This window comes from Pteropus medius, unplaced genomic scaffold (assembly GCF_902729225.1).
Source record: "Pteropus medius unplaced genomic scaffold, Ma_sr-lr_union100, whole genome shotgun sequence".
Classification (NCBI taxonomy): domain Eukaryota; kingdom Metazoa; phylum Chordata; class Mammalia; order Chiroptera; family Pteropodidae; genus Pteropus; species Pteropus medius.
The window spans coordinates 4,083,156-4,097,142 of record NW_024356248.1 but is presented as its reverse complement, the minus strand read 5'-3'; the positions used below and the strand labels follow the sequence as shown (position 1 = coordinate 4,097,142).

Sequence of the window (13,987 nt, the reverse complement as noted above, 5' to 3'; positions counted from 1 at the left end):
TATGCTGTCATAAAAAATATGTGAATGGATTTGGAAACATTATTAAGCAAAATGAGGGTTACTTGAACACAAGCACTGTGACACTATGACAGAGGAACCAAGGCTAATGAGTGGGGGACGAATACAGTGTAGACAGGCCGGACAAAGGGATGGTTCACCTCTGGGCTGGATGGCGTGAGATTTCATCACGCTACTGAGAACAGCGCGCAATTTAAAACTTATGAATCGTTCATTTCTGGAATTTCCCATTTCATATTTTCAGGCCATGGTTGACCGCGGGTAACTGGAACTGCAGGAAGCAAAACCGTGGATGAGGGGGCACTACTACAGTATATTGGGAAAATATGGCGTGGGTATTATTATTTCATCGATAATGATAATAATAGCAGCACCCACTACCACTTAGCGGGGCACGCTGTGTTGGGCGCTGTGAAGAGAGCTCCGTAGGTGTCGACTCCGCCATTCACAAGCGTGTGGCATTTTTTAATACCCCCGAGCCTCCGTTTTTTTCATCTGTAAAAAGGGGGTAGTGCCAGCACCCACCTCCTAGGGATTTCATAAGTGTAAGTGCGTGAATAATTTGTAAAGCTCTTAGAATAGTGTCTGGCATATGATAAGCACTATGTACCTGGTTGTTAGAACACTATTTCAAAAGAGAAACCAGCCTCGTTTAACCCTGGTCTCGGTGAAATGGCCCATCTTGAACCTCATCCTGGAGATCTGAGTCAATGTCAAGGATGATACTGAGGCCATGGGTGAGCCCCAGAATGCTCCTTCCCTTTTCTTTCCTTCCTCAGTTTGCCGAGCACCTCACGGTTCCAAAGCTCACTCGGCCGCATCATCTCATTTCTACAGCCCTGTCAGGATATATTTGCCCCTCTTCACAGATGAAGACGCTGAGGCCGAGGGTCCCAAGACTGTAGATATAAGGCCTCCACGTGTGAAGTCTCTTAAACCATTGTCCATGTGACTGTGGGCTCACCAGCGCGTTGGACCTCACGACAGCCTGGCAGTAGGGACAGTTGGGGGCAGTAGGCACAAGGAATGAAGTTCCTGAGGCCACACAACCAGGAGGAGCTGGTGGTGCTTGAGCCTGCACGGGCTGACAACATGTCAGGCCGTTTGCATCGCTCGGAAGTCTCCACTTGGGTCTGTCTGGGAGGAGGGGGATGGTCCCCACAAGTACCGCAGTGCGGGCTCATTTTTAAAGTCACTGGCTTTGGAGTCTCCCAGACGTAGGTTCGAATCCTGGCTCCTGTATGACTTTGGGTGAATTACTAAACCTCTTTCAATCTCCACTCTCATCTGTAAAATGGCAGTCATGATAGTACTTAATGATACGAAGAAGTTTTGCAAGGATCAAGATTTAGCAGAGGGCCACACTCGCTAATGGGCGCTGTCATCATTGTTCTCATGACTACTAGTAGTATGGCAAGTACTACCACTGAGACCTGACCTTCTTATAAATATTTATTAGTTGTTCAGAACGAGAAATCTGAGGTCAGAGGGCTTGAGGTTGAATCTCTGCTCTGCTATTTTCTGACTTAATTTCGGGCACGTCGCCTCTCCTCTCTGAACCTCAGTTTCCTCATCTTTAAAATGGGAATAGTAAAAATAATACCTTCCACAAAGGATGGCTGTAAAGAGTAAATGAGTTTATCTGTATAAAGCACATAGTTCAGTACTGAATAAATCATGTCATTATCCAGGGCCTGGGGACAGGAAAGGCCTAGGCAAAGGGGATCTTGAGTGAGCACTGGAGTCTCCTGAAATGAGACGTGTTTGTTCTGCACGCCCCTGGTATGGATGATGTGGGGCTCCGTGGGAAGGATGCATCTTCACACCCAGCCCTTTGTAGGAGAGAAAGACAGACAGCCTCCGCCTGTGAACTGCCGGGAGGAACTAGGCTGGGAGGTGCCACAGGCAGGTGGAGAAACGAGAGGGCTGGTGTGAGATCCAGAGAATGCAGGTGTGATCCGGGATGGAGCCAGGCCTGCCCTGAGAGGGGGCGAGAGGACCACAGCCTTTCGGGATGAGGAAGGTGGAAGTGGAAACGGGGTGGGGCGGAGGTTCTCACAGACTGCCTTCTGTATGCCAGGCACTGTGCCAGGTGGGTTCATTCATCAGTTATCGAGCACTTGCTACATGCCAGGCAGCGTTCTGGGTGCTAGGGATGCAGGAGTGAACAAAAACAGTGTCTCTGCTCTCCTGCAGCGTATTTCCAGTTTGAGTGGAAGCAGGTGATAGAGTCACCGTTCTCTCTTCCAATCATTACAGGAGCCTGCATGGTGTATAAGAGCAATCTTCACACTCAGGCGACTCTGAGTTTGAATGCCAGCCCCACCTCCAATTTGCTCTATGGCTTTGGGCAAGTTGCTTAAGCACTTTAAGCCTCAATGGACCCATCTGTAAAATGAGGGAAACGATCTGTACCTAGGGGGTTTGTTGTGAGGATTGTAAATGCTTCTTGAAAAGGGCTTCACATGGTGTCTGGTTCAGAGTAAGCATCATTTTCTCCATTTCACAGCTGAGGACACTGAGGCTCAGTGAAGTTAAGGTACCAGTCCAAGGTTACCCAACTTAGTAAGGGGCACAGCCTACAACTGGCCCAGATCTATCAGACTCAAATGCAGGTGTTCAGAGCCCAGTCTCGAGTTCACATCTGCATTCCTCTATATAATAGCTGGTGAACCTGAGCAAGTCGTTTGCCTTCTCTGAGCCTCCCTCTCCCGGTCTCTGAAAGAGGGGTAATAACATTATCTGCTTCATAGGGTTGTGATGATCAGGTTACGACACGGGCCATGTGTAGCACAGATCTTGGCTCACGGTTAAAGCTCAGGAAATCAGCTGCTTGCCATGATAATGACACTGGCGTAGACTGGTTAGCACTGTCAGTGGGGGTGCCTGGCACATCAGAGACACTCACTACAGCTTTGTTGAATGAATGAGGTACATTCCAGGACTCACTCACTCATAAATATCAGATGAAGATGAATCTTAATGATCACTATCTCAAGTCCCTTGTTTCACAGATAAAAAACTGAGACTCAGAGAAGCACCCGGAGCTGCCCAAGGTCAGGCAGCCCAGCCACTAGTGCCAAAGACTGGAGCTTGAGAGGTAGGAAGGAGGCAAGGTTAAGAACAGGATGCTGTCCAGGGAAAGGGGGCGGGGATGCTGCCTTGAGATTCCATATGGACGCAGAGAGCTGTGAACTGGCTGGGGGAGGAGAGGGAAATGTGGTTTTGGAAATGGAAGAAGATGACTTTAGCAGACGTTCTCAGCCCAGAGAGAGGGGGTGATGGAGAGCGGGGGGCGGGGAGGGCGAAGGCTGTGAAAGTCAAGAGCTTATTAATGCACAGAGAATGGTTTTTAACGGTGGAGAGAGGAGGACGGATTTGAGAGCTGCAGCTGAGGAAGTGGCAGCAGGATTTGGCAACAGTTTGGATGTGGGGAATGGACCCCCTAGGCTGGGGCTCAGAGAGGGAAGGAGCAGGACTTTTGCAGAAGGGAAAAACGGGAAGGACAGGAGGTTGGAATCAAGGAATTCTGTAGTTCACAAATTGGGGCTGTGGGCCAAAGGCACCTGAATGTCCTAGGAGCTCCAAACTTTTGGTTTTTCTCTTCCTGACATCCCAAAGCTCCTGTACTCCCTCTATGCTGCCCCCCCCCAAGTTCAATCCTCTGACCAGGTATCTGTGGGTGTGTCCTACTCTCAATGACACTCCAGAAAAAAAAGAGAAGCCCTAACTGGGTGTTTGAGTGGAAGGTACTCAGAACTCACTCCCTGGCTGGGCTGAGAAGAGAAAGACAAGGGCATCTGGCCAAGTTGGGCCAGGCTAGGACACAGAGGTACAGGGTACAGGAGCCCACCGAGACCTGAGCTGGGCATGGGGGGGGGGTGGCACAGGGGGGGCCAAGAACGCTGGCGTCAGGAGGCAGCTGAGAGGTTGAGGGGACGGATCTCAATGTGGCCAAGAGGAGGATTCTTGGCAGGCTCAGTTCCTGGAGCAGAGGGCGGGGGCCGGATGGGAGGGTGTGAGGACATGCAGGCGCACGGGGGTGGGTGCTGTGGGTGTGGGCTGGGAGTCAACGCCCTCGCCTGACCTGAGCACCTGTGACCAGGCTCCTGGGTGGGGTTGGGGGATCATCTCCCCAGGCAGGGACAGGTGGGAGAGCCACAGCCAAGAAACAGGACCCCAGGGTGAGCCGGCTTGAGCATAGAGGATGCTCACATCCCTGAGAACTGGCCCTCCCGGGCCTACTGACCACTGCGATGTGGAGAACCTCAGTCAGTGGGATCTGACCTCTCTCTGGCCAGCCCTCCATCTCTCTGGGTCTCTGTGTTCCCCTCTGTAAAAAGTGGGCTGGGCTGGTGGACGCAGAGAACCAATTCCCAAGTCTAGCTGATTGATCATCATCAATACCTAGGTGAGCTAGTTAAAATGCGGAGTCCAGCCTCTGCCCCCTCCCACACATGGAGCATACCTACTCCCCTAAACCCACACCCCTGTTCATGCTGAGGTCCTTCCAGTATCAGTATGCTCTGAACTGGGGGGGTGGGGGCTCCCCAGCCCTAGACAAGTGGGACAGCCCTTTTAAGGCAAGCAGTGATGCAGGACATCAGGCAGCTGGCTCCTTCCCCTCCCCTGCTGCCTCTGGAGCTGACACCTGGTCCCCTTAATATCCCAGCCTATTAGCAGAACTTTTGGGCCCCAGGGAGCTCCTCTGTTAGCACAAAAGGGATGCCACTTATCTGAGCTCCTATTGTCATAATAACCACCATCTCTTGATGGTGGTCTATGTGCCTACTAGGTCCTATACCCCTACAGCATGATTTCATCTAACCTTCCATCGGCATGCTTGGCGGGGGAAGGCAGTCTGCAAGTTATATAGACCAGGGAAACTGAGGTGCTACGAAGCTAAATAACTTGCCCAAAGTAACACGGCTGGGACGAGGGCAAGGCGGATTGGCACCTGGGGCTGTGACTCCTGAGCCTGTGGGCTTCGTCAATGGACCGGATCCTGGTGTGTGGGGCACTGTGCCCAGCACTTCACTGTCTGATCTTTATGTGGATCATCTTCTTTAATCCTCAGGGCAAACCCATGAGGAGGTACACTCATCCCCATTTTATAGATGAGGCTACAGGCTTAGGGAGATTAGTGGCTTGGCCAAGTTAACAATAATGGCCAACTTGTAGGATGCCTTCCACATGGAAACCTTGTTCTAAGCACCTTAATACATGGTGCTTCATTTAATCTCTGCATCGTACAGATGAACAAACCGAGTCAGACGGATACTCTAGGTGCACAGTCAGCTAATGATAGATCAGGATCTGAAGTCAGGAAGTCGGGCTCCCCAGCTGGCAGGCTTACTCAGCCCAGAGCTTCTCATTCTCCATGTGGTCCTCTGACCAGCAGTCAGCATCACTTGGGAACTTGGAAAGACAGGCGGACTCTCAGGCCCCACTTGTTGAATCATAAACTCTGGTGGCAGCACTTGGGGATCTGCAGGGGATTCTGATCCACCCTAAACTTTAAGAAACACTGACCTTGACTACATTGTTTTTCTCATATTAACCTCTAACTAGGTTATATTGAAGACGCAGGATTCAAAGTCAGGTCTCCCAATCGAAAGGTCAAATTCTTTCTATTCCCACGGTCCTCCCTTTCCTTCCCCTCCTCCAGGCCCTGAGGGGAAAGTTCCCACTTGTCTCAGGATCACTCTCTTCTTCTCCACCCCCCCCCACCCCCCCAGGATGACCTGTTTGCGGACCTGGCCAACCTGAGCCACCTCTTCCTGCACGGGAACCGCCTGCGGCTGCTGACTGAGCACGTGTTCCGCGGCCTGGGCGGCCTGGACCGGCTGCTGCTCCACGGAAACCGGCTGCAAGGCGTGCACCGCGCGGCCTTTCGCGGCCTCAGCCGCCTCACCATCCTCTACCTGTTCAACAACAGCCTGGCTTCGCTGCCCGGCGAGGCGCTGGCCGACCTGCCGGCGCTCGAGTTCCTGCGGCTCAACGCCAACCCCTGGGCGTGCGACTGCCGCGCGCGGCCGCTCTGGGCCTGGTTCCAGCGCGCGCGCGTGTCCAGCTCCGACGTGACCTGCGCCACCCCCCCGGAGCGCCAGGGCCGGGACCTGCGCGCGCTCCGGGAGGCCGACTTCCAGGCCTGCCCGCCCGCGGCGCCCACGCGGCCCGGGAGCCGCGCCCGCGGCAACAGCTCTTCCAACCACCTGTACGGGGTGGCCGAGGCCGGCGCGCCCCCCGCCGACCCCTCCACCCTCTACCGAGACCTGCCCGCCGAAGACCCGCGGGGCCGCCAGGGCGGGGACGCGCCCACCGAGGACGACTACTGGGGGGGCTACGGGGGTGAGGACCAGCGGGGGGAGCAGACGTGCCCCGGCGCCGCCTGCCAAGCGCCCCCGGACTCCCGCGGCCCCGCGCTCTCGGCCGGGCTCCCCACCCCTCTGCTTTGCCTCCTGCTCCTGGCGCCCCACCACCTCTGACTGCGGGGCTGAGACTGCAGAGGCCTGGGCGCCCGCCCCAAGTCCAGTCCCAATCCCCGCCCCTGGCCTTGCTGCCTTTCTTCCCCTCCCGTCTCCTCTCTCCCCTGGGACCAGGCCACCTCGTCCTGCCTCCTGGGCTGCTGGCTTAAGGCAGCCCCGAGAGGGCGTGTCCGGTGGCTCAGCTCGATTCTCCCCAACTTTGGCCCTTAACTCGTTCCCATCCCAAGGCTGGAGGGGTGGGGCGCCCCGGGCAGCCGCTGACCCCTTCTCCCAGCGCCCACAGCGGACTCGAGAGGAGCTGTTGTCTGCGAAGCATCTTCCACCAGCAGAGCCTTCGGGAGCTCCGGCAAGGAGCCCCGCGCAGGAGCCCCGTGGAGGGATGCGCAGTTGGGCCGGGCGGACCCCGGGCCCTTGCTTCTCCTAGACCCCCTCAACCTCCCGACGACACTGGAGGAATACTTTTCTCCGACGTCTACCCTGGACACTTGTTAGGGCGCCTGGAGAGAACTTTCCTCTCTGCCGTGGCCCCTGTGTGGTGACGATCCACAGAAGTTGTTTGGGAAAAAAAAATTTATTAAAAATTATATTATTTTATCTTCTTCCGCAAGATGTATTGGCTCAGGACTTCAAAAGCGGGAGGAGGGCTTAGAACCAACAAGATATCAGGGCCGGGAGGGTTAGCGAAAGGGGAGCCGATGGTGCCATCGAAGAGCTGCTTGCTGGCGGAAGGTGTGTGCTGCTCCCCGAGGACCAGAAGCTGCAGCCTGAGGAAGAGAGATGTGGCCCCGGAGTCCCAGTCAGGCCAGATGAAATCTGACTGCCAAGACAGGTGCTGACAGCACCTCGGCTCCTCATTTGTCTGGGAAAAGTAGCTACAGCTGACCCTGAGTTGTCTGGAGCCCGAGGAGCTAAGCCTGGGGAAGGTTTGCAGGAAAAAGCAGTGGCCACCTTCCCCTGCAAGGGAGGAGTCACTTAGCTGTCCCTGGTCACAGCCAGCCCAAACATGGCTTTGGGCAAATCTGATAAAGGCATGCTTCCTCAAGAGAACCAGCCCCACAGCAGAGGAAACACAGCAAGCAGAGCCTAAGACTGGATTTCGGCTCACACTTGCTCCCTCTGCTCAGTGCCCCCGTGCAGTGCACAGCCTTCGCAGCTGTACACAGCCACCCTGTAGAAAAATGGTCTCTCTCCCTTGGCTCCTGTGAGGTGGAAGTCATCAGGGATGCACCAGATCAGAGAAGTTCTCCAGGAAGGTTAGAAGAGAGACCAACGGGCCAGGGTGACCAGAGCAACAAGAATCCCAAGTTGGGGGTGCCTCGCTGGCTTAAGGTATGATCAGAAGCTTTGCCTTTCCAGTTTGTGGAGGAGAGGCTGGGGAAAGGGAACAGCCTGGGCCAAGGAGGACCTGGCACAGAGGTTAGGGGTGAGTCTTATCAGACAAAAGCAGTTGGGGAGATGTTTGATGGTTTTTATTTAGGGGTTAAGAATCTAACTGGGGAGATGAGAATTGAAAGAGAGGGGACCTGGATGCCAGAGCTCATGGAGGAAAGATGCTGAGATTCTGTAACTCTGGCCAGGCAAGTCAGAAGGATAGTGAGAAGAGGCAGAAATGAGAAGGAGTCAACATCTAAGGCCTGAGGCAGGTGGACTTTGGGTATGGGTGTGTGTGGGTTGGGTTGGAGGGTAGGGAGAGTGGCTAGCTGGTCACAAACCAGGGAGCCGGAGCCTGGGGTCTCACAAGGGCCTGTGTCAGGCTGCCTTTGAAGAGGCTAATGAGTGGTACTAGCCAGGCAAGGGCTCTGATGAAGGAAGGGCTGCTGGGGCCTGGGGCAGGGGAGGGAGGATGCTGGTAAATCAGCAGCAGGCTGTCCAGGTCACAGAATTATCGCTGTGAAATATTCATGGGCCTTCGGTCTAGATGCTATTTCAGAACAGTGAAAGCAAGAGGAGTGTGTGAGCCTCAGGAAGAAGCCTACAGCGATGCCGTTTCCCACCACCCCTCCCCCACCAGCCCAGACAGACCCACGGACAGGCCCATCACGTGCCCACCCATGCTCACACGCTCTCTCACACACATTCCCACAGAGCAGAGCTACGGAGCACGTGCAAGCACGCCAACGCCCACGGGTCCCACAAACAGGCAGATGCACTCCAAATACTGACATGCATGTGCAGCCACTCAAGCTGGATCCTGCACAGAGACCACTCCCAGAGAGCTCACATGCACAGACCCTCAGCCTCTCCAGACCACCTAGAATCGCAACCTTGAGCCACACCTCGAAACTGGAGGGGCTTTCGGGGCCATCCGGTCCAACTCCCACCAATGCTCCCACCAAACAAGGGAAGGCACTTGTCCATGATGCCCCACCCCTGAAAGAAAAAAAATTCATTCACTTCCTGCATTGTGTTGGGTGCACCCACATTTTGCATTCTCTCGTCTGCCTGACACCCAGCCTAAATGTAGTTAACCCCTTTCTTCTCCAAGCTTCTGTATCTCCTCACTTACCCAGTCCCCGTCCCAGCCCTAATCCATCCCTTCCTTTCCATTCCCCCTGCCACCTCCCTGCTCCATCTCATTACCTCATGCCTAGAATATAGAAGAAAATAGCAATAACCTCCTCTCTGGTTTTTCTACATTCAGTCTTTCTCTCCCTCCCACCCAGCCTGCCCATGGTGGCCAGATTCAGGCTGACCAAAATTTGCATTACGTCATTATGTTACTCAGGAACCTACAATGGTTCTCTGTTGTCTACAGATTAAAGATAAAACACCTTCAGAATGTGGTACCAATGGCCTTTCCAGCTTTTTCTCTCATGGCCTCATCCCAAACCTCCACTTCAGCTAGAATGATTGAATAATGCTGGCCATCAGTTATTACGCACTTGAAACCTATAACTTACCTTGAACTCTCCCTAAAGTTCCTCGAACTCCCTAACACTGGGAACCCTCTCCCCATCTCCTCAGATGACAGACTTCAGAGCCCTTTCCCAAGGCCAAAACTGCCTCCCTGTGACCTTATCAATGGGGATTCTTTCACTGTCCTTCCAAGCTGCGGGTAGAGGCTTAGGAGGGGCTGCCTCCAAGCAGATGGCTGCCCCCAACTGGCCCCCTTGGGAACTACACCCAGGCTTCAGTCCTGCTAAACTGAGAGCGAGCATCTATCTATCTGGGGAGAGAAATAGAAGGACGCCAGATGACAAGGTTTATAAGCCCTTAAGCCTCTAAGGTTCTTACACTAGGAGTGGGGGGAGGGTTCTCAGCACTGCTTTCTGAGCTGCTGGCTCCTGACTTTAGCTCCCTAATCCACGAGAGAACCCCTCTCCTATAAAATACAAAGACTTGGGGCTCCCAGGACACTACTGAAAGGAAATGCATTCACCAGGCTCTGAGAGGCCACAAGGCCAGGGACAGTCCAGGTGGCAGGCCCAAGGTCCGGCTGGGGTCAAGTTTCTACATGAATTTTTAATGCTTACAGCCAGACCTGTCAGATGTTCCGAAACCTGAGCAACTCCTGTCATCTCTGTACGTGATGTCCTTCCCCATCCCCACTGTCCCTGGGGGTGGGGCAGAAGGGCAGGCCTGGGGCAGCTACCCAGTGGCCTCTGGAGGAATGAAGAATGACCTAGTTATTCCCCCACTTACTGTGTGACCTTTGGCAAGCTACTTAACCTCTCTGAACATCCCTTGGGCCTTACCTTTTTTTTTTTTTTTTTCATTTGTAACCCGGGGCAACAGTGCCTGTCTAAATTGAGTTGTTGTGGAAAGTAAGTGCATAGCCCATGGAAAGGTGACCTACATGTTTGCTGTTATTATCTCTCCTCAAGTCCTGCCTCCCTCCTGTTTTCTTCCAACCCGAGGTGCCTCAGCCTCTCTTGTTTGGAGATAAGGACTTTGGTTGGCCCTGCCGTCACCTGCTAAGATCCAAACTGCCCATCCCAAGATCCTCTGGCCTTCTGATGGAGAGGAGGAAGGGAAGCAAAGAGAGGTTTGGCAGAGAGGAGAGAAGCAGGCGGCAGAGAAAGGAAGGGTAAGACCCTGCTCAGAGAGAAGAGCTAGGTGCAGACTCACTTTCTCTCTTTCTCCTCCCTTCTTCCCTTCCTTCCCTCCTTCCTGGTACCTTCTCTACCTCTGATCCTATAGTACCGGAAGCAGGGGTGGCCACACTGAGCAGAGGTGAGGCCAGGAGCATGGGGGAAGGGCTGGGAGTAGGAGGCTGTTGAAGGAGGCTTGTCAGCTCACCAATTCCCTGCAAGGTGTTTAAAAATTAGAGCCTTTTACATCTAACTTAGGTGAGAAGCTGCTAAATTCAGATTCCTGAGCCCCTCAGATGTGCTGAATCAGATCTCTCTCTAAGGGGCCCCAGAACCTACGTTTCAACAAGTGAAGTGGGTTACAAAGCACTCTAGAGGTTGAGAAACATCAAATCCTTAGGTTATCCATGAGGGTAGGGGAGGTAGGAGTGAAGAAGACAGGAGAAAACAAGGATAAAGTTAGACACCACGCCCCCCCCGCCCCCCCCAGGCCGGAACACACTTCATAGAAGTTACAGACAAGACTCCTGCGTGGATAGGGTGATGCCAGGGATGGAGAACAGAGATCAGGGGAGACAGATGGGGGCGGGGGACACAATGAGGGTGACATCCGGGGTAAGCAGCCACAAAGGAAACACGCTTGCAGGCTGCATCCCCTCTAGGCGATCTGAAAGCCTGAACTTCCGATCCCAGAATGTGGAGATCCTGGAGGAGCCCCACATCCCTTTTCTGGGGCGAAAAGTCAGAGAGGAAACCCTGCCCCCTCAACCCCAGGGACCAGAAATGGATACACACCTGCCAATCTCTGGCCAGGGCCCTCCAGCCCTCCCCCCGAAACTGGCTCGGGTCCAGCACCCATCTGACCTTCTCCCTCCCTCTACCCCCAACCCTGATCCCAGCTCATCTGCATAAAGTTCCAATTAACACGTTTTCCCACAGCTATTTAGATCCCTGAACACGCTCCAAGCTCAGGAGCCCGCTTCCCCCCGCCCCCTCGCCCCCCGGAGTGCGGCCCCATTAACCCACGCGACCCGGGCCGCTCCCTGCGGCCTTGACCCAGCCGGCTGGGCCCCCTCCGGCTGGGGAGGGGCTATGGAGTGAGGGGCGCGCCCCGGGGCGGGTGACGGCGCAGTGGGGTCTGTCGCAGGCCGGAGGCCAGGACTCTCTGGGAAAAAGGCCGGCACTGCCTCTTCCCACCCCTTTCCGCGAAGAGTGGGGAGGGGGGCTTCTCCTGGGAGACTCGGGCGTCGAAATTCTTGGTTCCTCATCCGTCGGCCCCCGCACCCCTCCTCCTCCCGCCACGTACCCTCTCCCCTCCCCAACCATCTGTTCCACTCGGCAGCGCCGCGACAAACACGGCTCCAGCTCGCTTCCGCCCCTGCCCAGCCCCCTCCCCAAGCTCCGCACCCGGCGTGGCGAAGTGAAGAGACACCCTCCCCCAGGAGGCCGAGGCTTCTGCCTGCCTCGCCCCCTGGGTCCCAAGCCCCAGCCCGGCAGGGGCCAGCGCCGGGACCCCCCTTCCCGCGTCGCGAGGATCGGTGGGGCTGGAGGTACTGCTTGAAAGGGTGGGGGTCGGATAGGACGTGGGAGATCTCAAACGAGAACAGCGCAAGCCAGGGGAGGGGGTGGGAGGTCGAGACCCGGGGGATGCGGCAGACTTGTGGGTAGGGGGCGTGTGTGTGCATACGTGTGGGGGTTCCCTTCCTGGCTCGCTGCCCTCGCCCACCCGGTCCCAGCCTCGAACACGCAGCGCCGCCTGCTGGGCACGCGTTGTACCCGGCGCGCTCGCGGGGCTTCCCCCGCCCGCCCTCACCCCGAATCTGGTGGGATCGCACCGCCTGCCATTCACCGCTTACAATCGGCCTCCACCGAACTTGGGAAAATCGAAATCTGGGGCAAAGGCCACAGTGGGACCGGTGCAGGCCCTTTGGGACCCTGCCCAGCTCAGCAGTGCTGTCCAATTCCTAGTTGGTATTTTTCGAAAAGGGCGCTGTGTTGAAGTCAGGAGACTGGGCTCAGATCTGCTGTGACTTTGTCAAGTCTCCAGGCACCTTCAGGAGATGTTTCTCATCTGTAAAATGGGTGGTTCAGTCTTTTTCATTAACTTTTAAAGAGTTGAAGACCAAGGGAAGACATATCTGTAATAGTGTCTTCCAGTGGTAACATTCCGGGGTTCTCCAAGGTTTAGGGGGCAAGGTTGGGAAGGCCTTAGAGAAGGCAGCTGAGAAGCCGGGGGCCTCCGTTCTGTTCCGGACTGCCCTGGCGGGCCTGTGGTTAGGACCCAGCCGTCAGACCACCCAAGTTCCAAGTTCAGCCCCACCACCTACAAGCTGACTGTACTTGGTGTTGTGCCCGAACCTTTCAGCGTGGAGTTAAAGGACCTCTAGGACTGTAATAAGGATGAAATAAAGATATTTGTGGAACACAGGCAGATCCGCAACAAATGTTAGTGCCCCTCCTATCCCATCCCTCCATTCTGTGACTTACTCTAGCCTCTAAGGTTTATGTCTCAGGGACGCGAACAGATATAGGAGTAGGATAAATAAGGCATATCTTCCCAAAATGTTTCCGGTCCTCAGAGATGGTGTCCCCCCTTGATTCTGGTAATTTTAAAGCCTCACTTTCATGCTAAAAGTAAATATAAATATAGTATAAAGTGAAGCTCAAAATTTGCACGATGTTTTGAGATAAAACGGGCCTATACAAAAGTTACTTTCAATGGGGCCCCAGGGATGGTTTGGTAGGAAAGCTTGAGAGTCATCCATTTTTTCTAAAGCACCCTGCCCTGATCGCATGTGAAAAAAGGCCAGACTCCCCGATGTACCCCAAACCCTCGGAAGTGCGGGATGGAAACAGAGGGCAGGATCTGGATCCAGACACTAGGACAGGACACAGCTGAGAACAGGGAGGTGAGCTGGCCGGCGAGAGCTGGACAGGCTGGCACCTCAGGTGTCCTATTTAATGCCCAGCCTGAGTGAAGAAGAGGGGTGGGTGTGGGAGAAGACACCTCCCCCCAAGACACAGGCACATACCAGCCAGTCTCTCACTTCCTTTTCTATTTCTTCTAAGATCTGCAAGAAGCAGCACCAGGGAGGGAACCTGCCCTCCAGCTCCTGGAAGGGGTCTGACCCCCCCACAGCCCATCCAGGACACAGCCAGCACCCCAGGTCCCTTTCTTCTGAGGGGAAAAAGGTTGTTTCACACACACATGCACATGCATACATGTGCACACACACATATATGCACACTCTGGGGATTGAACAGTGGGGACCTTAGGGGTAGCCTGTTTGCTGATCCCACAAGCCCCCAGGAGGCACCAAGAGGCAGGCCCCTAAGACGAAGGCCCAGAGAAAGGACAGCCCCACGCTTTGGTCTCCAATCTGAGGAAGAGGCTCCATCCTTCTAGCACAAGGGCTGTCTTCAGTCAAGAGCGCATCGCTCTGGGGGATT

At 54.8% G+C, this 13,987-nt stretch overlaps 1 protein-coding gene across 1 annotated transcript; it reads left to right on the top strand.

The window, feature by feature from the left end:
* Positions 1–4,475: 4,475 nt before the first annotated feature.
* On the top strand, positions 4,476–7,055 carry RTN4RL2 (reticulon 4 receptor like 2). Its single transcript, XM_039860264.1, has 2 exons — positions 4,476–4,601; positions 5,718–7,055. The coding sequence occupies exons 1-2, from the start codon at positions 4,476–4,478 to the stop codon at positions 6,504–6,506; spliced, it is 915 nt and encodes a 304-aa protein (XP_039716198.1). The 3' UTR covers positions 6,507–7,055.
* Positions 7,056–13,987: the final 6,932 nt, after the last annotated feature.